The sequence below is a fragment of the Oncorhynchus clarkii genome, chromosome 30 (genome assembly GCF_045791955.1).
Source record: "Oncorhynchus clarkii lewisi isolate Uvic-CL-2024 chromosome 30, UVic_Ocla_1.0, whole genome shotgun sequence".
Taxonomy (NCBI): domain Eukaryota; kingdom Metazoa; phylum Chordata; class Actinopteri; order Salmoniformes; family Salmonidae; genus Oncorhynchus; species Oncorhynchus clarkii.
In genome coordinates this window covers 28177771-28204976 of record NC_092176.1, presented here as the reverse complement: position 1 = coordinate 28204976, position 27206 = coordinate 28177771, and the positions used below count along the sequence as shown (strand labels likewise).

Below are 27206 nucleotides of genomic sequence, written 5' to 3'. Positions count from 1 at the left end.
CATCACAGAGAAATTGGTGACCGTCACAAAAAACAAGCATTTTTTTTTTTTTAGATTAGCTAGACAACCATTTTTAACAAACTCAATTTGTTTGATTGCGAGTAACATTAATTGTCTCTGTGTCCATTCTGTATATGTCGTGCCTGTTGACTACCTAGCTATAGCTGTTGAGTGAGCCATGCTAAATATATATAGCTAGTTACAAACTGTGTGTCCTAACGAAATGTAACGTTAACATTGACAGAACTAGCTAGCCAAACTACCTAACTACTGCAGCCAAGCAGATACGAATTTGTTCGTTCAATATAGTTTACTAGCATGCTGTTCTTGCAGTTTGTCGTCTAACGTTAGCTAGCCAACTGTCTAACCCATGGACTGTTAAATTGAAGTCTAACTATCTAGCTCCTGCAAAGTCAACTCACCTTTTACGAGCCGCTCAGTTGTAGATTGTTTTTCTCCGGTTTTCTCCTTGTCTTTGTCTTTCCCAGACATGATTGTTTCGCCTTGCCTCAAGATTCAGGACCAAGCTCGATGACCTAGCTAGCTAGCCTCTAGCACTAGCTAGCTGCTTACACTGTTTTGACGTTATGTTGAGACTGAAGAGAGACTGGCTTTATTTCCGACAATACTGATTTAATTAGCTACAGTAGTTAGCTAGCTATGCTCGATTGCTAACGAGCTAGCTAGTCCGTGTCAAAATGTCACAAACTGAAGTGGACCATCAAACCCGGGACTGCTTGTTCCGCGTATCAAAATTATTTAATATTTTGTAGAAAATCCGATTTTTCACTTTAAGAGTTTAAGAGCAAACTAGCTAACTAACTGTTAGCTGGCTAACTAACGTTAAATGTCTATCAGATTGACAAATCACTAGCTATCAAGCCATTTGAATGCTAACGTTATTCAGACATCTCATCAAATGGCTTGGATTACTTAGATTAGCTACTCATTCATAAAATCTATCGCCTTCAAACCAGCGTTTCCTCGTGGTTATTGAACCCTGTCCCAAGTATAACTAGCGTTCTGATCATAACCCAACGGATTAAACTCTAGCTAATCTGACAGCCCACAGACAGGGCGCGTTCGAGCAGACCATTTTTGTCAAATCGGTGCGCCTTCTTCTTCTTTAAATTTGTGTTGGCTGATCGCAATCGAGAAATGCATACACTGACACCTACTGTACTGGCGTGTTATACCGGTCACGACCTCCCTATTAATTAATTGATTTTGTCTGGCCTTGTTTCCACCTACTGTTCGGGAGTATGAATTCATTACACTTTGTGACACAAAAAGGGAAGGAGAAAAGGACAGAAAAAAGGGAGGAAAATTGCCCTACCAACTAACCCCTACACCCATTAAAACCTCACCACTACTTTGCCCTATCTGATCCTAAACCAGGCAGGCATCCCAGGAGCAGTGGTATAAAAAGTACCCAATTGTCATACATGAGTAACAGATACCTTAATAGAAAATGATTCAAGTAAACATCACACAGTAAAAGTCTACTTAAGTCTAAAAGTATTTGGCTTTAAATATACTTAAATATCAAAAGTAAATGTAATTGCTAAAATATACTTGAGTATCAAAAGTAAAAGTATGAAGCATTTCACAGTCCTTATATTAAGCCAACCAGATGGCACAATTTTCATGTTTTTGTAAAATTAACAGATAGCCAAGGGCACACTCCAACACTCAGACATAATTTACAAATTAAGCATTTGTGTTTAGTGAGTCCGCCAGACCAGGGATGTTCTCTTAATAAGTGTGTGAATTGAACCATTTTCATGTCCTGCTAAGCATTCAAAATGTAACGAGGACTTTTGGGTGTCAGGGAAAATGTATGGAGTAAAAAGTACATTTTCTTTAGGAATGTAGTTTAGTAAAAGTTGTCAAAAATATAAATAGTAAAATACAGATACCCCAAAAAGAGAACTTAAGTAGTACTTCAAAGTATTTTGACGTAAGTACTTTACACCACTGTAAACAAGTATATTTTCAGAACAGAAAAATAACATTATTAACCGGTTCTCAAGATTTTAAAATAACAGTTCTGTTCCAGAACACTAGAGATTACTTTCGTTGCTGGTTCTGTTGCCATTCCTCCAAAAATGTGTTTTTTGTTCTGTATCCTGACCAGGTCATGATAACGTAATGCGGCAGGGTAGCCTAGTGGTTAGAGCATTGGACTAGTAACCAAAAGGTTGCAAGTTCAAATCCCTGAGCTGACAAGGTACAAAATCTGTCGTTCTGCCCCTGAACAGGCAGTTAACCCACTGTTCCTAGGCTGTCATTGAAAATAAGAATTTGTTCTTAACTGACTTGCCTAGTAAAATAAAGATTAAATAAATAAACTTCTGCACGTCACTTGGGTGCATTCAAAATCCACAATGTTTTGGTTGTATCAGAAAGGGTTTAACACTGGAGAGAATTTTCCAAAGCTAAATTAGTTTAATCATAAATGAGAAGTCGACAATGAATTCAAAGCAGTGTAGATAAGTCGAGTGTCCGGTTTCATTGACATTGATTGTTAATTTTTTTTTGTATTGAATGCACACCTATTGGACACACCTACCAGGCAGCCAACCTGTCATATCATTATCCATACACTTCAGATTTCTGTTTAGATTAGGAAAAGTCTGACTGAATATGTTCATTTTTAGACCATAGCTAAATATTCTCCCAGAGACATCATACACACACGGGGAGAATCCTAATTACATGCTCTGTGCTTCCGTCTCATTCTCAAAACCCATTGGCTTTCTCATCCAGAGGTCCCGCCTCTCTGACCTCCTTCAATGGGTTTTGAGAAGGAATCGAGAGAGGACGTGAGAGGATGCAATTGAGACTCTCCCCTGTTGTCCAAGGAACATCATATAGTAATTATACTTCATGGCAATGTCAGTAAATAAACACTAGATGGCGGTCTTGTTTCAATATACCCCACAGCTTGATTTTACCATCAAGAGTGGCTATTGTATTGTAATTAGGATTCATTAAAAAAAAAAGTAATTTAACTCCAATGTTCATTATAACATTTAACATAATCAAGATGTGACAATGTATACATCTTCACAGCGAAATATATTAACAGTGAGACAGTAGGTAAGCGTGGATGTGTTCCTAATGGTACCCTATTTCCTACATAGTGCACTACTTGTAAACAGAGCCTTATGGGTCCTGGTCAAATTTAGAGCCCTATAAAAGGAATAGGACTGTGAGGCCTAGGCCGTAGAGGGAGATCAACTCCATTGACAGTTCATTCCAAGCTCAGATGTCATTGTTAACCTCACATTTTGGAATATAACCTTTAAGTATTCTGAATTAAGTTGAAATGGCCAACTGTACCAGCTCTACTCCCTAACAACCTACATTAAACTTACAGATCAAGCTTTGTGATTTGGTGTGATGAAACTCAAGACAACAAATACATTTAATATAAAATAAAATAAAAACACGATTGATTCACCATCCTTAAAAATAGTTGTATAATTCCACCAACCACATCTACAATCTTAAAATCTAAAAGACCTACAACATTACATTGCATAACATAGCAAACAATGTATGAAAATGAGTACTACAAATGTCTATTTTAAAGCAGCCCAAACAGCTGAATTATGCCAGTTACAGACAAACAGCTAACTACAGCAGAGGAAATCAATGATTAATTTCAGAGTTGAACAGTTTAAGTTAGAAATGCAAGTTCATCAAACCAAATGGGTATATAATAAATCACAAGCAAACGTATTGCTCCGATTGTGGACCATTTATCAAAAATATGCATTTGTTTGTTACTAGACACATTTTTAATATGCATTTGTTTGTTACTAGACACATTTTTTAAAAACTCTAGGAGTCTTATTGTGTTGGTGAAACATAGATATGCATAAGAACAGAAATAGTGGTCACCCACCTCAGGGCAAGCAAACCACCTTCTATTGATGGTATAAAGAAACTGTACAAGTACCACACAAGCATTAGGCAAAGTCCCTGAAGACATACCTCTCAAGCACAAATTCAGAAGCAAACTGAAGCGGTGGCACCAGCCCCATAGCACCAGTTAGGAGTTGAATCCTGACAGGCAGACAGAATCAAGCCTTTCTTGCCCCCAGGCATGCATAACATTCACATTAGTTGGAGAACTGAACTGGGGCACAGCCAAGGGGAAGTAAAACATTGATGGTAGGGTTAGCAAAGGGCTAGGAACATACTATACATGTACGTCATTAGGCTAGGGGGATCCAGAGCAGCAGAGCAGTCAAGCATGGTCAGTGTTCACAGATCGAGTATAGAGCAGTATGATTCTCCATAATCAGTCCAGTGTAGGCACTCAGTGGCTCTTTAACAGTGCACAACTGCAGCATTTAGGACAAGGTAACCAACAACTGTTTTAGGATGTGACTCCTTCAGGATAAGTATTTGTAATAAAAATGGTGCAAGAAACATTTTAGATGGGTACTAAATTATGTTTGATCCAGACTCCATTTCCTGAATATGGTGTCTGGTGTGAAGAAACAATAGGCTACAAACGTTCAATTGTGCACACTTCAAACTACTGCCATATGGGTATAAACCTAACAAATGGATATGCAGGAAGGTATGAAAATAGTAATTTACACAACGGTTACTCTATAAACAGCTTCAAAGACATTAAGATGACATGGAATCTTTGGTGTTCAGTCAATATGATCCGAATCAAATCTTTAGAGCCCAACACAAACATTGTCTACATACAGAGGGTGCTACTGCTCACACAACTGTGGATGACTGGCTCAGTTATATGCTTGATTTTACATGGACTACATGGTTATATCACAGATTAAGATATATAAACTAAATCTTGTTTCAACAGCAATGACTTAAAACATCAAGAATGATACGCTTTAGAACATGTACCCAAGTAAAATCAAGATAAAAAGTTAATTCAATGATGAAAGGAGTGATGAAGGATAAGAAAAAAAGGTAAAAGGTAAACAAATGTCTCAACTTTCGAGCATAAAATATGCTTATTAGATAAGTGACTAAAATATAGTTAAGGAAAATGTATTATATGGCCATGGACAGATCCTTCATTAGGCCAGAGCAAGAGGCCCAGGTTTCAGTGTGTTTGTGACAAGAGCCCCACCCACCCTTATCAGTGCATGTTTGCACATATCTGCCCTGAGCGACAGAGACCAACTGACCTCCCTATTGGATTGAGCATGCGATCCATGCAATCCTTTGACAAATCCCTGTGCTGGAAAAGAGATGCACCCACCTCACAATTTCTGTAAAAATGTCTGTCCACTCCTTCCTGGCAAAAATAAGCATCCAGCAAGACATTAGTACTCTAAATATATATTAATTAATTTAAGAAGAAGTCTCAACATTTCTAAGTACCCTATGGAAATAAGTCAGTAAGTCAGAATATAATGGATACAGGTTTGTGCAGATATACCTGGGAAATAAGTTTTAAAAACAGCACAGTAAGGTCTCTGTTCGTTTTGCATATGGTTTGCCAATACCTTCCGTGAACAGTCTCTGGTAACGCAACATAAAACAACCAATTCAAATGACACAGTAGCTCAGATGAGAAACAGCGTTGAACGGCTATAGTCCCCCTTCCCTTTAGATACCTCAGACGAGGCACAGTCAGGAGAAAAGGGAGGACTGAGGACATTACTGAGGGGCATGGACTGTCTGACTGGGACAAAGTGGTGAAAAATTAGGGCTCATTTAACTGGGGTGATGGCCGGTCCAGGCTACTGAGGCCAGTGAACCATACATTAACATTTATTTCACTTTAGACTACATCTAAAGCCCTGTCGCTGAGGGATTTAGCTTTGCAGACATAGGCAGACTGGTAGGTCAAGTCCATTCTGGGGTGTTGTAGCAATGGAGTTCTGATTCTGGTGAGAAGAGTGCAAATTCAATCCCGATGTTGTATAGATTGTTTTTTTCTTCTTCAGTTGGACGCCCAGACCAGCCTTGGCAAGTCAATCAACCCCCTTTGTGATACGTTGCACCGTATTCATAGTTCCAGCGAGGCTGCAGTGCAAGTCCACTGCATGTACTGTAATGCACCTGTACTGTGGCCCCTTCACTACTGAATCATGAAGCCAGACTGTGGAGCCATGCGAGGGGGAGGCCTCTGAGGCAGGGCAGGGGGGTACTGAGACACAAAAGGGTGCTGGTACCCAGGCTTGACACTGAGCAAAGGGTGGCCCGCCCTGGGGGGGATAGGGGGGTATGGGGTGGCAGGGTAGGAAAAGACAGCAGGCTGGGGCTGGGGGGCTACAGCTAGGGGTTGTTGGGCTGGAGGGGGAGGGGGGGCTCTCCTGGGCTGAGGCACTGGAAAGGGGTTGTGGTTGTTGGCCTCTGTGTATAGGGGGGCTGGCCTGGCTGAGACCTCCTGAGGATGGGAGCAGGAGACTGGGACCCGAGGCAGCCGTCCACCCTTCAGCACCATCTCCTGCAGCTTGTCAATCTTCACCCTCCTCAGGTGGGCCAGCTTCCTGTTGCTCTGGTACGAGTCCATGAAGGCATCCAGGGTGACGTCCCCGTCCAAGAAGGAGTCCGCCATGTTCTGTTTAGAAAAGAGGGACGGTTTAAAAACATTCCAAGAAAGCAGTCAGGAGATTCCATGCAAACCTTTTATGGAAAAAAAATATATATAATAAAGCATAAACAATGTGATGAATAGATGTGAGGATTCGACAGTAACAAAACTAAAGAACAAACGCAAGGTGTTCCCCCAACTTGTAACTATCAGGACCATAAAGTCAGATTAATAAACCATAAATGGATAGGGCCTCTGGGCCACAGCGGAAATAAAAACAGGAACGGCAGGACACAGTGTTTAAACTGATGCCGCAGGACACATTAGGCCATCCTTTGACAGAGAGAGGAGTTGTAATGCTGCTTACCTCTGTCTCCTCTTCAATCTTGGCTCCCTCTGCCTGCAATAGAGCAAGAAATGTTTCCAATGAACTGTTTCCAGAGCTGTGGTCTGTGAACAGAAGAGAAAAAATAAACAAACAAAGTTACAATTTTGTTTTCTACTGTAGCTAGAATTCATCATGTCACAGTGACAACACTTGGAAATATGTGGTCTGAACAGAGGAGAACGGAAAGGACATGACAAAAGTTGACATTTTGTTTTACGACCGCAACTAGAATTAATCTCAAATAGTCGTCTCTCATAGTCACACGACTGTTGAAAATACTGCTGAAAATAATGAGTAGGCCTCAATAACATGAGACAGAGTCACATGATGACTGCTACAGAAGTATAAGGGAGTATTCAACCAGTGAGCAGGGAACACACACACACAGCTCCATATCCAGCCGTCACTCATTCTCTACAACAACCTCTGACACCAAAACCAAGGCCTCATTACGACTTGTCAGGATAGAACCACTCTGAGCAAAGATACTGACTGTCTTTCATAATGAGTGGTGAACTGAAATAGATTGGGGCCTGCGTCTGTAAATGCACCCTACTCCATAAACAGTGCACTACTTTTGACCAGAGCCCTTTGTGAGTATGGGGTGCTATTTGGCCCAGTCAGAGAGTCTCCAAGGAAGCTGAACGAGAGGCCAGCCTGGTTCCTGTGTTGTGTCAGTCTGCTGACTGAAAGACAATACCAGCTGGAGCTGCTGGAATTACATGCAGGACCTGACACCAAAGCAACCAGATCACACAACAAAACTCTAGGTTTATGATCCCTAACCACTAGTGTGGTGCCAATGCCAACTCACCCACATTTCACCAACACTGGACAAATCACACCTTACAGAAAGACATAATTCATGTAGCCTAGAAGACGAGAGCATGAGTGATTGGAAAAATTTGTATGCATAATTTTTTTTTATCATATCTGTTATTACAATGTTTGTGTAATAACAAAATAAGTATTGTAATACGTGTGTAAACCCATTTGACTTGTCAGAATAAGACAGATCTGAGCTATACATCAGGGAGCTCCAGCAAGAAAGACAGAGACAGATAGAAAAGGAAAGATCGAGAAAACACGGTAAAGCCTAGACAAAGGCCTGGCCCCCTCCACCTCCCTGCGCAGTGCCAGATAAAACTGGCTTAATTTAACCAGCTTCCCCGGGCATGATGCAAGGCGTTTCACAGCTGCCCCAGCCAACGGAGTGCACCCACTCACAGTGAATTACCACAATGACAGAGAGAACTACTGTCTGTCTAATATCACAGGAAAACAACATTTAAACAGAGAGGACAGGGAGGGGAAGTGGTCATCGGTCCAATTGACATGCCTGAGATCATTTGATTTATTTGTGAACTAGACATGTTCCAAGTATAGTCTATTAGAACCAAATCCAAGCATACTGTAGGTGTGAGTTGCAGAGTGAAGTGTTAGGAGGATAGAAGCTCTTCCTCTGGCCCAGCCAAATGACTCTCTCATCCCCTCTCCGCTCTAATGAGACAGACACACACAAGCATCAGCACTTCTCCACACAATGGAATGATTCTCCACCTCTGAAAGTCCAGAGTGGAACACACACACAGTTTGGACCAGGGATCATGAGACTGCCATTTAGTAATGGATACAGACCAGCCTCAACTGACAGTGAAGGGGGAGTTGTTGGCCTCTCTTCCTCTCTCTCTTTTCCTCCCTCCCATGCTTTTTTTGCCCGCTGTTGTACTAAGGGGCAGGGGGGCACAGTCTGTCCTGCCACCCTGGTCCCCACTCACTGCCACCCTCGAGAATGTTCTGAAGCACCCCTGTTGCAGTTGCTATGGTGGAGGGAGTCACTGTATGCGAAGGAAACACACGTGCCAAACAATACTGGGTTGATTCTGCCGTAAGACCATGCTTTTCATCTGGGTCACATGGCTGAGTTCAGTTGCTCCCAGCGCTGTGGGCTGTCTCCCAAATGGCACCCTATCCACTATATAGCGCAAAAATAAGGTGCCTGTTTGGGACACAACCCTGCTCTGTCCTTCCCATGCAGATGCACTATGGCTGCTGCTTACAGCAAATCTACAACTAGGATAGCCAGCACGCAGGGAATCTGGTATCCTACATTTGACAAAAGCCCTCTCGCCATCAACAAACAAATGGCAGGTGGCGAGGCCTTCCATGATATGGGGGGGCAGCTTCCACTCAGCCCAGTCCAAGCTCTTCTCTGTCCTGGCACCTCAATGGTGGAACCAGCTTCCCCTTGAAGCTAGGACAGCAGAGTCCTTGCCCATCCTCCGAAAACATCTGAAACCCTACCTCTTCAAAGAGTATATTAAATAATCCCACAGCACCCCCTCTCACACCAAAAAAGTATTTTGTGAACTAACACACACACTAATTTCTAGCTCTGACTTTACTGATAGCTACTTTATTGAGGAAAAATGTACGTACTAGGACTGTGATATTTGGTTGACCCACCTAGCCATCTTAAGATGAATGCACTACGTCGCTCTGGATATGAGTGTCTGCTAAATTACTAAAATGTCAATGTAAAAGCACAATACCATCTACTGTGTACAAAAGGAGGCAGAGACAGAAAGCCTGTTCAGCTGCAGGGTAAATGGCAGCCTATGCATTGAGGAGGGCCAAATCACTGCTCTTGTGACGAGAGGAGAATACAAAGACAAACTAACTTTATCAGTGAGTGCTACATCCACCACAACAAAGACTGAAGTGAAATGTTGGCATGCTGTTTAGAGGGGGCTGCCTGGCAACCTTCGCGTCATTCCAGGTCATAAGTATCAGCAGTCAATTTATTCAGTGGCGTAGGATGCACCTCCACAGGCCCCGCAAGACAGGGGGGATCCCCTAAAGCTCGGGGGCCCCCCAGATAGCATATGAACACGTCAAATGTAACACAAAATGTTAAGAATTACAGGAAATTAACTTTAAAACCGCAACATTTTCTCTCAGCCTCATTGCAAAATATGTCAAATAGCGTGAGATTAGCTATTAGAATTGCACATTTTTCTCTCTGACCCATTTAAAAATGTGTAGAATTGCAATAAGTTAGCCATTTTCCTACAAAACTTGCCTGGACCTTAAAAATTAAATACAGAAATATCTAATTTGCATAAGTATTCACACCCCTTTACTATGACACTTCAAATTGAGATCAGGTGCATCCAATTTCCTTTGATCATCCTTGAGATGTCCCTACAACGTTGAGTCCACCTGTGGCAAATTCAATTGTTTGGACATGATTTAGAAAGAAACACCTGTCTAGATAAAGGTTCCACAGTTGAAACTACATGTCAGAGCAGAAACTATACCATGAAGTCCAAGGAAGTGTTCATCGACCTCCTAGATCAGGGATGGGCAACTTTGATGGTGGTGGGGGCCACAAAAAAATAGAACTCCTCATGGGATCCGCAGTGGCTCATGGGTCTACGTACTCACATCCACCAGAAGGACAACAGTCTCTATAGCACGTCACCAATCTGGGCTTTATGGAATAGTCAGACGGAAGCATGACAGCACGATTGGGTTTGCAAAAATGCACATGAAAGACAGAGCATCAGGCAAAATAATCTGTAGTCAACGAGACAAACATGTTACTATTTGGCCTGAATTGCAACACACTATGTCTGGAGAAAACCAGGCACAGCTCATCACCGGTCTACTGTGAAGCATGGTGGTGGCAGCATCATGCTATGCAGATGCTTTTCTGTGGCAGGGACTGGTATGGATTGAGGGAACATTGAATGGAGTCAAATACAGACAAATCCTTGAAGAGAACCTGCTTCAGTGCAAATGACCTTAGACTGGGGCGAATATATACATTCCAACAGGACAATGACCCCAAGCATACAGTCAAAACAATGCTGGAATGGCTTCAGAACAAAAATGTTGCCTCATCCAAAGCCCAGACTTGAATCCCATTGAAAATCTGAGGAAAGACTTGAAGATTGCTGTTCACCGCTGCTCCTCATCTAACAAGGAGGAAGGGGAGAAAATCCTCAAATCCAGATGTGCAAAGCTGATACAGTCATACACAAGACTCCTCAAAGCTGTAATCGCCGCCAAAGGTGCTTCTACAAAGTACTGACTCAGAGGTGTGAATACTTATGTCAATGAGATATTTCTCTATTTCATTTTTTATACAATTGCAAAACATTCTAAAAAACATGTTTTGACTTTGTCATTATAGGCTATTGTGTCCCTCCCTCCCTCAATTCAATGCTGGATCCTGCTCAATACTGGCAGAGATTAGCTACTGCGGGAGGGAAAATTAAACTGGGTTAGGGCCACTATATGGGCCTTCTGATGGGAAAAGCTGGAGAAACTGGTCAGGTCTGTGTGTCATAATCCAATGGAAGAACAAACAAGAGGAAAATATTATGCAAACTCACAAACTACCCGCCATGACAGTAAATTACAATGTTCAAAAGCTCAAAGTGAGTTGTCAATTTGGCAACCCGGGTAATAGCATTGAACTTCTTCAAACCGTCAAGCCACCACGCAAATCATGTCAACCAAAATAAAAGTTGTTTATCATATCAACCTATTCATGTCAACAGTAATGCATTTCAAATTAAAATATATCAATTCAAACAGTAAGAAAGCCTCGTCTGAGCCAGAATGGCCAATAGGGCAGGAACCCTAGTCTTGTTTCTGTAGCGTCTATTACCTAGTTTAACATATATTACCTAGTTTGGATTTGTGAACCTGGTAGGCCTCGAAGCTCTCCTGTAGGGAGCTGTAGCACTTGGTGAGCTGGCTCTTCTGGTGATTCAGTCTGGGCTGCAGTTGAAGGTTCTGCTCTGCCAGGCTCCGGTTACTGGCCAGGATCATCTCCTTGGTCTGTTGCACCTCCTGCATCTACAACATACAAAGGATCACACAGACATTGAGTATGATTATATGAATACAATAATGCGATTATTGTGGATAGTCAGATAAATACAATAGATTAAACAGTTTGCAAGAAGAAAGATTTCCCTAATAATCCTGTTTACATGGACATCATAAAATCGGCAATCAAAATAAACATTCTACCACAGTGACCATGTTATTTTTGGGAAGCATACTTGATTCGGAGTTCGGATATACAGTATAAAGTTTGTATGTGAAAACTACTTCTAAGTAAGCATATTCTGTTTTTCTGAACTACACTCACATAAGGAGTGCTAGCACGTGCGTTGATCAAATACACCACTGGAACGCCGATTAAGATGTTTACATGTTACTGCAGCGCAATGGGTGTATTTTTTGTTGACAATTTTGATACCTTTTGGAAACAAAACACATTTTATAAAGGAGGATGGGATCCACCAGCATAATTTGGGTTCCTGGATCCTTTCATAGCATTATAAGGCTGCATTGAGACAATTACTTATCAGTGACCCAAGCACAGGTCAGTTAGTCCCTACCATTGTGTCGATGAGTTGTCATAATGCTACTACAGGGGCCTCCCGGGTGGCACAGTGGTTAAGGGCGCTGTACTGCAGCACCAGCTGCGCCACCAGAGACTCTGTGTTCGCGCCCAGGCTCTGTCGTAACCGGCCGCGACCGGGAGGTCCGTGGGGCAACGCACAATTGGCCTAGTGTCGTCCGGGTTAGGGAGGGTTTGGCCAGTAGGGAAATCATTGTCTCATCGCACACCAGCGACTCCTGTGGCGGGCCGGGCGCAGTGCGCGCTAACCAAGGTTGCCAGGTGCACAGTGTTTCCTCCGCTGGCTTCCGGGTTGGATGGCGCTGTGTTATGCAGTGCGGCATGGTTGGGTTGTGTATCGGAGGACGCATGACTTTCAACCTTCGTCTCTCCCGAGCCCGTATGGGAATTGTAGCGATGAGAGAAGATAGTAGCTACTAAACAATTGGATACCACGAAATTGGGGAGAAAAAGGGGTCAAATTAAAAAAATATAAACAAATAAAATAAAATAAATAATGCTACTACAAAGTACATTATACCAGGGGCGTTGGTAGACACAATATAAGTAACCTAACTGCCCTGAATGTCTCTGCTGATCCTACAGCTATTGTTTGCAGTAATCAGGTGCCAGAGTTATATTGTTAGCACTGAGGCAGTGTATTCTAGTAGGAAGTTCACTGTGTGCAGCCCACCTTGCAATAACAAAAATAACATGAGCATGTATACTTCTGCTAAGCTTCCCAGTGATCACATCGTTACGACTGCTGCAGAAATTTGCTTGAAAGCAATATCCAGATCCATCAGAAGTTGTTTTCACAATATAGTAGCCATATCTAGGAAAACCAAAGTTCCAAAAAGGCTGGGTCTAATATAGTCACACAAGACATTTTGTAGTGATTCCTATGTTGTTAATGTAAATAATTTGTTGGTCTGTGGTGTGTAATGAGGAGCAACCAGATGCTGCACTTGACACATTTATGAAATGGCTAATTCCAGTTACTAGCATGCATCCATTAAGAAAATGACTAAAAACAGTTAAATCACAGTGGAATGATGAGGAATTTTAAAAAATTGTATGATTGAGAGGGATGAGGCAAAAGGAATGGCAAATAAGTCTGGCAGCACAACAGATTGTCAAATGTAATGCAAATAGAGAAATCATGTGACTAAACAGAATAAAACGAAGAAGAAACTATACTATGAAACAACGACAAATTATATAAAAGAATGAGAGTAAAAAGCTCTGAAGCACTTAAATAAAACTTTGGCCAAAAAGGCAAACTCAGCTCCTTCATCACAAAACCCACTGATATCGCTAATTACTTTAATTGGCAAGATTAGCAAACATAGGCATGACATACAAGCAACAAACGCAGACACTACACATCCAAGTCTAACTGATCAAATGATGAAAGACAAGCATTGTAATTTAGAATTCCGTCAAGTGAGGGTGAAATTCTTTGTTGTTGTCTATCAACAATGAAAAGCAACCGGGGTCTGAAAACTTGGATGAAAAATTACTGAAGATAACAGAGGATGATATTGCCACACCTATTTGCCATATCTTCAAATTAAGCCTACTAGAAAGTGTGTGCACTCAGGCCTGGAGGGAAGCAAAAGTAATTCCGCTACCTAAGAATAATAAAGCCCCATTTACTGGCTCAAACAGCCAACCAATTAACCTTGTTGCCAACCCTTAATAAAAAATAGTGTTTGACCAAATACAATGCTATTTTACAGTAAAGAAACTGACAACAGTCTTTCAGCACGCTTATAGGGAAGGACATTCAAGATGCACAGCACTTACACAAATGACTGATAATTGGCTGAGAGAAATTGATGATAAAAAGATTGTGGGGCTGTTTTGTTAGACTTCAGTGCAGCTTTTGACATTATCGATCATAGTTTGCTGCTGGAAAAACTTGTGTTATTGCTTTACACCCCCTGCTATACTGTGGATAAATAGTTACCTGTATAATAGAACACAGGGGGTGTTCTTTAATAGAAGCCTCTCCAAACTAATCCAAGTTGAATCAGGAATTCCCCAGGGCAGCCATTTAGGCCCCTTACTTTTTCAATTTTTACTAAAGACATGCCACTGGTTTGAGTAAAGCCAGTGTGTCTATGTACAGTACCAGTCAAAGGTTTGGACACACCTACTTATTTTTTTTTACATTGTAAAATAATAGTGAACACATCAAAACTATGAAATAACACATGGAATCATGTAGTAATCAAAATAGTGCTAAACAAATCTAAATATATTTTATATGAGATTCTTCAAAGTGGCCACCCTTTGCATTGATGACAGCTTTGCAAACTCCTTGCATTTGCTCAACCAGCTTCATGAGGTAGTCACAATGGAATGCATTTAAATTAACAGGTGTGCCTTGTTATAAGTTAATTTGTGGAATTGCTTACCTTCTTAATATGTTTGAGCCAATCAGTTGTGTTGTGACAAGGTAGGGGTGGTATACAGAAGATAGCCCTATTTGGTAAAAGACGAAGTTCATATTATTGCTAGAAAATGCTCAAAATAGCAAAGACAAACGACAGTCCACCATTACTTCAAGACATGAAGGTCAGTCAACACGGAAAATGTCAGGAATTTTTCAAGTTTCTCCAAGTGCAGTCGCAAAAACCATTAAGCGCTATGAGGAAACTGGCTCTCATGAGGACCACCACAGGAAAGGAAGACCCACAGCTACCTCTGCTGCAGAGGATAAGTTCATTAGAGTTAACTGCACCTTAGATTGCAGTCCAAATAAATGCTTCACAGATTTCAAGTAACAGAAATCAACATGATCACAAGAATGGTGAGCAACTGTTCAAAGGAGAATGCGTAAATCAGGCATTCTTCGTCAAATTGTTGCAAAGAAACCACTACTAAAGGACACCAATAAGAAGAAGAGACTTGCTTGGGCCAAGAAACACGAGCAGTGGACATTAGACTGGTGGAAATCTGTCCTTTGGTCCAATGAGTCCAAATGTGAGATTTCTGGTTCCAACCGCTGTGTCTTTGTGAGACGCAGAGTAGGTGAACGGATAATCGTCACATTTGTGGTTCCCACCGTGAAGCATGGAGGAGGATGTGTTATGGTGCTTTGCTTGTGACACTATCGGTATTTAGAATTCAAGCTACACTCAAGCAGCATGGCTATCACAGCATTCTGCAGCGATACGCCATCCCATCTGGTTTGCACTTAGTGGGACTATCATTTGTTTTTCAACAGGACAATGACCCAAAACACACCTCCAGCCTGTGTAAGAGCTATTTGACCAAGGAGAGTGATGGAGTGCTGCATCAGATGACCTGGCCTCCACAATCACCCAACCTCAACCAAATTGAGATGGTTTGGGATGAGATGGACCGCGGAGTGAAGGAAACGCAGCCAACAAGTGCTCAGCATATGTGGGACCTCCTTCAAGACTGTTGGAAAAGCATTTCTCATGAAGCTGGTTGAGAGAATGCCAAGAGTGAGCAAAGCTGGCATCAAGGCAAAGCATGGCTACTTTGAAGAATCTCATATATTTTGATTTGTTTAACACTTTATTGGTTACTACACAATTCCATATTTGTTTTTTCATAGTTTTGTGGTCTTCACTATAATTCTACAATGTAGAAAATAATACAAATTAAGAAAAACCCTTGAATGAGAAAGTATGTCCCAACTTTGACTGGTACTGTATGTAGCAAAAAAAATGCCCTCTTAGGCTTCTATTACCATAAATCTAACTAAATGTGTACAAACTGATAGCGAAATTACAGACGCTGTTAGCTAAATGCTAAGCGAAAATGAACATAACTAATTGCAATGACTCGAGTCATTTTACCACATGACTCAGGTCAGTCTCATCAAGCTACATGGACAGAAAAAGCAAGTAGCTTGGGCGAGAACAGCATCATGTGGCCCAGCTTTGAAAATGAATTAACTAGCCTAATAGGCAGTAGAACACTTCTTCCAAAACAAATGATCTTGTCATGGAATGACAGAAGCCAGCCAGCAGTATGGACTTGGGCTGCGAGTGGATGGGTATGGATGGTGACAGAGAGAAAACAAAATTTCAGACAAGGCCAGAGGCTAAGTGCATTCATAACCACTGTGCTTCACACACTGTACTGCCGTGACCTGACCAAACCATACAACCAACTAACTAACTAACTAACTAACTTCTCAGAACCGTGTCTCAATAAGCCACTCCAGCCAAAAACCAGCCTTAAATAGCATCCATGACTGCAGGCTTGTTCTGTCAAACCCCCCCCCAAAAAACACTGTTTTGCAGGGGAAGGAAATAGTTAATGACTGGATCTCCACTTTCTCTGTACAGTGACAGAAGATGAGGCATAAATTTAACAGGAGAACACCAAAACTGTCACACCAGACAGCCTGTGCTGCTCACCATATTCATTTTCTTCCTATTTAAGATGCCATATGACGTTATTATGCTGAAGGCAGAGGCTTTTAACTGTGTGGGGATTGAGTACAGCGGCCGTATCTGTATCAAGTGGCTCAGAGTAGGTAGGGGTGCTGATCTAGGATCAGCTCAGCCTTTTAGATCATAATTAATATGATTTTATGGACAGGGAACACCTAATCCTAGATCAGCACTCCTGCTCTGATGCTTGATAAACACACATACAGCCACAGAGCACAGAAGGCCAGAGGAAGCATAACACACAAACAGAGGCTTTCATTTGGAGCCTCCTCTGGAGCTCAGTCAGGGCTCCAGACTGTGACCATCTAGTCACATTGCAAGTGCACGAAGCCATTGTCATTGAATTTTTTTTTTTTTTTACATTTACTGTTAGATTAATACATGGCTACTAGCAGTAGGTGTTAACTTTAAGGCCAGAGGTGGTGTGTTATATGGCCACAATACCACAGATAAGGATGATGTAACAGCAGCCTTTATCACTTTACAGAAATTCTGTAAAGTGAACTAATTCTGTTAGTTCTAAATAAAAATGTTAAAAAGATTATCTAAACACAATATAAAGCCATCTATTAACTCACTGTAATCTAAAATATCAATAGTATATGGTTATGAATACTCCTTCCTTTAATGAAGGTTGAGTTTCAATGATATCATCAAGGCCCTTTTTCAGCCTATTAGCAGTCAGTTGCCAATAATGTGATTGGTCTCCAATTATCCAAGTAAAGAGAGTACTTCTTTAGTTTGGGCATAAAAACTAATAGTCCCCGTCTCAAAGAAGGAGGCTTTGTAGACCGAAAGCAAGAACCTTCTAATATCAGGCCAAAAATGTCGATAGACATGATACTAGCAGTTCGGTGGCTATGAGTAATGGAACATCCCCTCGTTTCTCTATTGCTAGAGGAATTAGGCAGGGTTGTCCAATCTCCACTCTTTTATTTATTGTAGCCAACAATTTACTGAGAATTGAAAAGGGATCTAACAAATCTGAGAATTTAAAAGGGATCCGTATTTTTGGTAAAGATATAAATATCAGTCAATTTGCAGATGATATTGCCCATTTACTCCCTTGGCTATTGACAGAATCAAGAAATGTTCTATGGCCTCTGGGTTGACTCAACCTTAACAAATGTGATATCATGCCAATTCACTGCTGTGACTCAAGTCAACATTGTTAAAAACAAAGTTAAATATTAAGGAATTTTTTATCACAAAAAATGTTTCAGAGAATCTTTCAACATTGATAGTATAATTCATTCCATGAGAGATTCTTTAAGTCAGTGGCTGCAACATGATGACTCAAAATTGAGTTGTGTTCTTTTGTGCAAGACTGATGGTTTATCTAGAATACTTTACCCAAGTCAATTCCTTTTTCTTTCTTCTAACAACATCAAAAATGTAAATTGTTAGATTTATTTAGAGGAATAAAACACATATTTGGAAATCAAAATTTGTGAAAAAGACTATGATCATGGATGTTTACTTACTAATGATTTTGAGTTGTTCGTGGGTACTTTTAGGATTAAATGGTTGAAATTGTCTGTTTAATCCTACCTCTGTGGTATCATATCCCTAAAAGTCTGTAAAAAATTGGTGGACTTGAATTCCTAATGAAATGCGATTTTGACCCATGAAAATTACCTGTGAAATTATCAAAGTTTCACCAGCAAATTACATTTTCTAGAAAGAGATTAAAATTGATAGGAAATTCATTTTCAAAGGACTTTGGTTTGACAAGGGCATTCATTTTATCATTAGAGTTATGATCTAGCTAATATGTTTTGAGTTTCCACTTCGTCATATGGTGAATTACCTAATTGAATTAGCCACCAATTGTGCAAGTTCTCCCACTTAAAAAGATGAGGCCTGTAATTTTCATCATAGGTACACTTCAACTATGACAGACAAAATGAGAAAAAAAATCCAGAAAATCACATTGTATGATTTTTTATGAATTTATTTGCAAATTATGGTGGAAAATAAGTATTTGGGCACCTACAAACAAGCAAGATTTCTGCTCTCACAGACCTGTAACTTCTTCTTTAAGAGGCTCCTCTGTCCTCCACTCATTACCTGTATTAATGGCCCCTGTTTGAACTTATCAGTATAAAAGACCCCTGTCCACAACCTCAAACAGTCACACTCAAAACTCCACTATGGCCAAGACCAAAGAGCTGTCAAAGGACACCAGAAACAAAAATTGTAGACCTGCACCAGGCTGGGAAGACTGAATCTGCAATAGGTAAGCAGCTTGGTTTGAATAAATCAACTGTGGGAGCAATTATTAGGAAATGGAAGACACACAAGACCACTGATAATCTCCCTCGATCTGGGGCTCCACGCAAGATCTCACCCCGTGGGGTCAAAATGATCACAAGAACGGTGAGCAAAAATCCCAGAACCACACGGGGGGACCTAGTGAATGACCTGCAGAGAGCTGGGACCAAAGTAACAAAGCCTACCATCAGTAACACACTACGCCGCCAGGGACTCAAACCCTGCAGTGCCAGACGTGTCCCCCTGCTTAAGCCAGTACATGTCCAGGCCCGTCTGAAGTTTGCTAGAGAGCATTTGGATGACCCAGAAGAAGATTGGGAGAATGTCATATGGTCAGATGAAACCAAAATATAACTTTTTGGTAAAAACTCAACTCGTCATGTTTGGAGGACAAAGAATGCTGAGTTGCATCCAAAGAACACCATACCTACTGTGAAGCATGCGGGTGGAAACATCATGCTTTGGGGTTGTTTTTCTGCAAAGGGACAAGGACGACTGATCCGTGTAAAGGAAAGAATGAATGGGGCCATGTATCGTGAGATTTTGAGTGAAAACCTCCTTCCATCAGCAAGGGCATTGAAGATGAAACGTGGCTGGGTCTTTCAGCATGACAATGATCCCAAACACACTGCCCGGGCAACGAAGGAGTGGCTTCGTAAGAAGCATTTCAAGGTCCTGGAGGGGCCTAGCCAGTCTCCAGATCTCAATCCCATAGAAAATCTTTGGAGGGAGTTGGAAGTCTGTGTTGCCCAGCAACAGCCCCAAAACATCACTGCTCTAGAGGAGATCTGCATGGAAGAATGGGCCAAAATACCAGCAACAGTGTGTGAAAACCTTGTGAAGACTTACAGAAAACGTTTGACCTCCGTCATTGCCAACAAAGGGTATATAACAAAGTATTGAGATAAACTTTTGTTATTGACCAAATACTTATTTTCCACCACAATTTGCAAATAAATTCATTAAAAATCCTACAATGTGATTTTCTGGAGAAAAAAAAATAATTTTGTCTGTCATAGTTGAAGTGTACCTATGATGAAAATTACAGTCCTCATGTTTTTAAGTGGGAGAACTTGCACAATTGGTGGCTGAGTAAATACTTTTTTTCACCACTGTATAATATTAGTGCACATAAAGATGAAGGCAATTCATCTCTATTGAACTAAAAAAAAAAAAAAATGTTGTAGTCCTATTTTGGCCTATTTGTTAACCCAAAATTCATGACAAATCACTGGATTAGGTTGCATATCTAAATATTTTGAATCATGAATTCCTGTTTGGACATGTTAGAACAAATTTATTGAATACCATCTCAGTAGTCTGTCACTTCTTAATAAAACATTGTGAATGACATTATAATAACTTATAAGATGATGCCTCAAATGTATTGTGTGACGCTGCACACATTTTTTGAGGGGGAGGGGGGGGTTCCACCTAATCATGACCTGGTCATCACCAACTGAAAAAGTTAGTAGGGGGAAATGTTAGTCTGGAGCCCTGTCGGGCCAATAGAGGATTGCAGAGCCCTGTCTAGCCAAACAGGGAGTGAGATAAAGAGGACATGTCTCAATGTCAGGCCTGGTGTCACGACGTTGCCTCTTTGGGGTGGCGAGCCCATCCCCCTCTCCCTGCCTCCCCCTTTCCTCCTTCAACTAGGCTGCTGTGGCCAGAGAGACGTTGTAAATTCCTGAGGATCTCCTCATGGACACACAGTATAGAGAGAGTACATTTTCATAGAGAACCAAGGAATTCCTTCCACCTCACAGAACTTGAGGTACGAACAAATTTCATGTTCCGGAGAAAGTATAAAAGATCAGTGAAGAATCCAGCTACGAACTGGTCCGTTTGTTACAACTTGGGGAAGCTCATGGGAGACGGTGTGGCCACATTACCATAACGCTGTTTATATAATAGCCTCAGATATGAGGTTTACATCCAATTGTTGTATAAGATGAATGAGTGAGTATGATACTGTTTACACTATTTTACAATGTGATTTTGGACTGTTTAATGAAGGAAAACTTAAAAAGGGAATTGGAGTTAACTAAATCAGAGGACCGCCCCTGAGCCCAGTTAGGGTCAGGCGTCCTGGGACAGCCCCTTTCTGCAATTCCGAATAAAACCCATTATCACCAGACCATGTTTTTCTCCATTAGGAGGGGACAAAGGTTGTAGACCATTGCTGAATCTTTTAACCATACCACGTGGTTAAACTCTTAAGATTTTTGATACCGACAGAATAAGAACAAGTCTTTGATCTTAATTACTAGTCTGCAGCTAGGAATTCGGTATCATTGAACGCGAAGAACAACAACCGCCGAAACAACCATTCTATAAGAAATTAATGAATGTCACTCTGAACTACAGTGCCTTGCGAAAGTATTCGGCCCCCTTGAACTTTGCGACCTTTTGCCACATTTCAGGCTTCAAACATAAAGATATAAAACTGTATTTTTTTGTGAAGAATCAACAACAAGTGGGACACAATCATGAAGTGGAACGACATTTATTGGATATTTCAAACTTTTTTAACAAATCAAAAACTGAAAAATTGGGCGTGCAAAATTATTCAGCCCCCTTAAGTTAATACTTTGTAGCGCCACCTTTTGCTGCGATTACAGCTGTAAGTCGCTTGGGGTATGTCTCTATCAGTTTTGCACATCGAGAGACTGACATTTTTTCCCATTCCTCCTTGCAAAACAGCTTGAGCTCAGTGAGGTTGGATGGAGAGCATTTGTGAACAGCAGTTTTCAGTTCTTTCCACAGATTCTCGATTGGATTCAGGTCTGGACTTTGACTTGGCCATTCTAACACCTGGATATGTTTATTTTTGAACCATTCCATTGTAGATTTTGCTTTATGTTTTGGATCATTGACTTGTTGGAAGACAAATCTCCGTCCCAGTCTCAGGTCTTTTGCAGACTCCATCAGGTTTTCTTCCAGAATGGTCCTGTATTTGGCTCCATCCATCTTCCCATCAATTTTAACCATCTTCCCTGTCCCTGCTGAAGAAAAGCAGGCCCAAACCATGATGCTGCCACCACCATGTTTGACAGTGGGTATGGTGTGTTCAGGGTGATGAGCTGTGTTGCTTTTACGCCAAACGTAACGTTTTGCATTGTTGCCAAAAAGTTCAATTTTGGTTTCATCTGACCAGAGCACCTTCTTCCACATGTTTGGTGTGTCTCCCAGGTGGCTTGTGGCAAACTTTAAACAACACTTTTTATGGATATCTTTAAGAAATGGCTTTCTTCTTGCCACTCTTCCATAAAGGCCAGATTTGTGCAATATACGACTGACTGATTGTTGTCCTATGGACAGAGTCTCCCACCTCAGCTGTAGATCTCTGCAGTTCATCCAGAGTGATCATGGGCCTCTTGGCTGCATCTCTGATCAGTCTTCTCCTTGTATGAGCTGAAAGTTTAGAGGGACGGCCAGGTCTTGGTAGATTTGCAGTGGTCTGATACTCCTTCCATTTCAATATTGCTCCTTGGGATGTTTAAAGCTTGGGAAATCTTTTTGTATCCAAATCCGGCTTTAAACTTCTTCACAACAGTATCTCGGACCTGCCTGGTGTGTTCCTTGTTCTTCATGATGCTCTCTGCGCTTTTAACGGACCTCTGAGAATATCACAGTGCAGGTGCATTTATACGGAGACTTGATTACACACAGGTGGATTGTATTTATCATCATTAGTCATTTAGGTCAACATTGGATCATTCAGAGATCCTCACTGAACTTCCGGAGAGAGTTTGCTGCACTGAAAGTAAAAGGGGCTGAATAATTTTGCACGCCCAATTTTTCAGTTTTTGATTTGTTAAAAATGTTTGAAATATCCAATAAATGTCGTTCCACTTCATGATTGTGTCCCACTTGTTGTTGATTCTTCAGAAAAAAAATACAGTTTTATATATTTATGTTTGAAGCCTGAAATGTGGCAAAAGGTCGCAAAGTTCAAGGGGGCCGAATACTTTCGCAAGGCACTGTATATCCTCTAACAAAGACAGAGACAGAGAGAACGAAACTCTCCAACAGAAACAAACTTTTCACCAGCGATCAAGACGACACACTGAGCGTAAATATATATATTGATTGCAATTGTTCCCGAATGAGTGAGTGTTCATGTGCAAAGGATTAGCATTTCAATTGTTAGAATTATCACTCTGTAGTGACTTCTTAGTCGACCCCCACTTCCCTTTTGTCTAACAAGCCACCATGCCGGTTTAGCCCACTAGGGCACATTCTCCTATCATTTCTTGTAAACATATTTACTGTTTGTTTATGCATTTCTGTGAATTACTTAGTAATAAATAAATTGTTTAAGACAATTGACGTATGGATGACTCATAGTGAAGACTGGGTTCATGCAGATAACCAACAATTTACAACGTTTGGAATGAGACTAACGTGAGGTAAAGTAAATAATCCATTAAGTCGAAGACTAATTGATCAAATAAAATATCTGAAAAGTTATTTCCTTGGTGCCCCGACTTCCTAGTTAATTACCGTTACGTGATTAATCAGTTGATCGCATAATACTAATTACAGAGAATCTTTGACAAAAAAAACTGTAAGTCAATTTAATGATAGTAAAGACACGACACTGGTATAGGTCTAGTTACATATCACAGTCTCTTATTCACTGACTGATACTGGCTTACACCTGTGATTATGTTCTTTTACTTTCGCAGGTCTTTAACTACAATCACATCAAAATGGTGACAATGTGGCTCTTCTCTACAGCTCTACTGAGAAAGAGGCTTTGCCTACTGAGACACTGATCATGGAAGGAATTCACAGAGAGAATGAATGACTGTACACAATCAGCTTAAACTCAAATTCACTTAGAATTTGTACATTTCACATGTTAAGTTAATCATAAGATACACCATGTGGTGATAGACAACTAGGTCACCCAGCACCCTGGCATCCAGATCCTCCCTGTAACATTTGTTCAAAGGGAACTTTCCTTGCTTGATATGCTATTCTTAGCTGGATGTGTTGGGTTGAAAATAGTGTGCAGTTTCTGCTGCCTGATCAAACCAAGGCCAGTCTGGCAGCTATAGTCCCCGTCTGTCCCTGACTAACACGCACACACACACACACACACACACACACACACACACACACACACACACACACACACACACACACACACACACACACACACACACACACACACACACACACACACACACACACACACACACACACACACACACACACACACACACACACACACACACACACACACACACAATTAGAGAGCGCAGTAAAATAATAATCCACAGAGTTAACTTAGAACAGTAGGTTTATATCTACTGGTAGGGCACAAGTTAGTCTACACCGGTTGTTTACAAAGCATGTGACAAATATAATTTTATGTCAATGTGTATGAAAATGTATGCACTCACTACTGTAAGTCTCTCTGGATAAGAGTGTTTGCTAAATTGTTAAAATGTTAAATGTTGATTGATGTCTGGCTGCCAGACAAATATAAAACAGTCAGTGTGTAGCCTATGATACAAAACCAAGGTAAACCAAATAGAGGAGACTCGTGTAGATTCAGACTGAGATTATTATTCAACTCAAATAACAAGAACAGACCAAATTTAAATGTAACCCCATTTGCACACAATTACTGGGCTGGCGAGGGCGTTTCCAAATGTGTTAGCTACCCGGAAGTGTACACGTGTCTATACTTACGGGTATGCATTCAATGAATTCTCATTCCTGGAGCAGTACACAGTGTACTTACTTACTGTACCTGCTCAGATTACATTCACATGTTCAGAGCTATGACAGCCATCAGCTTCGCCTTTGTCCCCTTACAATATACACACACATATGATAAAGGTGCAGAACTTCCCAACTTACTCAATGAGGTGTGTCCTGAGTTAGTCAGAACTGCCTTTTCCAGTCATTAGGAGCACTTCGCACTTATCTCACTGTGTACCAAATGGCACCCTATTCCCTACATAGAGCAGCACTACTTTTGACCAGGTCCCTGGTCAAAAGAGGTATAGGGAATAGGGTGCCATTTGGTACACAGACTATGACTAATTCCCTCCACTGACAGGTCAATACACAACCCTATGTAACCTGTAATGACATAGCTGAAGGTCCATGGTTGGTAACCTACAGCATTAGCTCTGTGATATATAGCCCTATCGGCATTCGACTCCATTGCTACAAACTGTTGCTGCATCATACAGAGTAAAAGGAAACCATGGTCAGCTAGAAACAGATAGAGGGAGTAATAGAAAAGGAACTTGGACTATAAAAAGCTGATCTCTGATGATAGCACATTGAGACAAGCAAATCAATGTTTGCTGGTTTCATTGATTATTTTACAATGTCAGTTAAAGACCTTACAGATTGAAGGCCTAGATCCATCTGTAGGAAAGGAGGATTCTATGGAATTCATGTCTAGGAACCAAGTAAGTTCACCCTCACATACAGTGGGACAGCTAGGTTATTGTTTTTTTGTGTGATACTAGAAGTCCTGACAAAGGAGGACTCTGAAAACTTAAGCAATCATCAGTATTAAGCCGTGGAGTGGTTTACATTCAATATAATCTAACAATGTACTGAAAGTTATTCTGTTTAGTTGAGCAGAATGCCATGGCACAGTTTGCAACTAAGTCCATTCAGCAGCTGACAACGCCATGCTTGTTGTCATCAGTGTCCTTACAAATGGCCAATTGTGGTCATATGCATTTATTTAATAACAAACTGGGTTCAGCGCAGGGTTCCCCTGGGCTAAAAAGGATGCTGGTTATACAAGTGAAAATGTTATATTTTTTAGATCGGGCGCAAGATCATGACTTCGAGGCATTGCACCAATTTAAACAGAAATAAGTGTGAATACCTGCCCTATTGGGTCTTGCAATTGACGTTTCCCAAACAGATCCTTTCTGACCAGCTGAACTGTATGTCATGTCATTTCTGCAGCTTGGCAACATAGCGTACAATATTTTGCTTTGTCACTCACCAACCACAATACCGGACTCCCTCCCCAGAGAGGAAGTACGTATTTTTACTATTTTCATTACATGTTGATCAATATGAATCTACTACCAAGACAAATATTGGAAGGATTCTGCCCATTTTAACTACAACAGTGTTGTCATGTTTCTTGTACTGTCAATCACTGCGAGTGTTTTCACTTGTTACGCTGTAAAATGGCAAACTGCAACAGTGCTTCGATTCTACGAAACGTCTCGAGTTCCAGGAAGGTTACTTCGAGTAAGAAAGCAACGTTCTAAAAAGGTCGTAAAAGAGCGTAACACACCTGACATCGAAATAAGCTACTCTACCTCCCCGCACATAAGAGGTAAAATGTATATATATATATATATATATATATATATATATTGGGAAGTATGCCATTGTTCCGCAAATTCTTAACTTTCCCTGGAGGCTTCGTTGCCTACCCTACAAGCTGGCGAAAGCTAAACAAAGGGATTGACATTGAAACAATGCAGCAGAAAACCCAAGCGATATAGTAATATTGTTATAGTGGCTTACCTCTTCCATTTCCTGGACAATGCTGTTGAGTTTGTCATCATCTTCAAGCAATTCGTTGAGCTGTGTCATCGAGTACGAACTAAACTTGTTCCCAAAACCAGACATTTCTGTCACAGCTGTGTTCCTCTCTTTGCCTCGCGGATCCTTTCGGTGAAGGGCCTTCACTTCACCAAGTTTACGCGATCCGGAGAATAAACAACAGCATCAAGATAGGTGACTGGCTGAAGATACAAAAAAAAAGAAGCTAAAAAAGAAGCTAGAGTATCACCGGAAGCTGTGGGTCTCTAGGACAGGATTGGTGGGGATTTGACATCATACCAAAGACAGTACATTACAGAAAGTATAGTTATTTGTTTTATTTTTTTTATTAAAATAAAAAGTAGTCATTTTAAGTTTCTCCAGAGAAAATATAAGTGTAGTGATATCCTGTTTGTTGTGTTGTAATTTGAAATTGTAAAAATAATAAGAGAAAAAGTACAGTATTAGTGTTAGGTTTAGAAATGCTATGATCTAAATATACTACAGTCAGAGCCATCTCTGCTACAGTAAAACCAATAGGCAACAACAACCAATATGTTTTCAGTAGCCTAGTTCAGAATGACAGTCATATCTTAG

General features: G+C 40.9%; 2 protein-coding genes across 7 annotated transcripts in view; both read right to left on the bottom strand.

Moving 5' to 3' along the window:
* LOC139389736 (serine/threonine-protein phosphatase 2B catalytic subunit gamma isoform-like) overlaps nucleotides 1-1169 on the bottom strand; it is a 45998-nt gene extending 44829 nt beyond the window's left edge. For 2 of the 6 annotated variants that reach the window (XM_071136657.1, XM_071136656.1), the window contains exon 1: nucleotides 423-1071. In XM_071136657.1, the coding sequence (XP_070992758.1) occupies nucleotides 423-492 (70 nt within the window). In that variant the 5' untranslated portion in view covers nucleotides 493-1071. Of the gene's footprint in view, nucleotides 1-422 lie in introns of all 6 variants that reach the window. The other 4 variants (XM_071136654.1, XM_071136653.1, XM_071136658.1 and 1 more) reach the window with 4 other exon arrangements.
* Nucleotides 1170-3468: 2299 nt separating this feature from the next.
* LOC139389449 (vacuolar protein sorting-associated protein 37B-like) lies at nucleotides 3469-27144 on the bottom strand. Its single transcript, XM_071136212.1, has 4 exons — nucleotides 26592-27144; nucleotides 11624-11795; nucleotides 6906-6988; nucleotides 3469-6565 (listed from the first exon to the last, which is right to left on the bottom strand). The coding sequence occupies exons 1-4, from the start codon at nucleotides 26694-26696 to the stop codon at nucleotides 6083-6085; spliced, it is 843 nt and encodes a 280-aa protein (XP_070992313.1). The 5' UTR covers nucleotides 26697-27144; the 3' UTR covers nucleotides 3469-6082.
* Nucleotides 27145-27206: the final 62 nt, after the last annotated feature.

Excerpts from the sequence above, each read along its gene's own strand:
- LOC139389449 (XM_071136212.1), bottom strand. The coding sequence starts at position 26,696 with ATGTCTGGTTTTGGGAACAAGTTTAGTTCGTACTCGATGACACAGCTC. Across the intron at positions 11,796-26,591 it reads TTGTCCAGGAAATGGAAGAG|ATGCAGGAGGTGCAACAGAC; the intron begins GTAAGCCACTAT and ends TGTATGTTGTAG. Across the intron at positions 6,989-11,623 it reads GGTTCACAAATCCAAACTAG|ACCACAGCTCTGGAAACAGT; the intron begins GTAATATATGTT and ends TTCTGTTCACAG.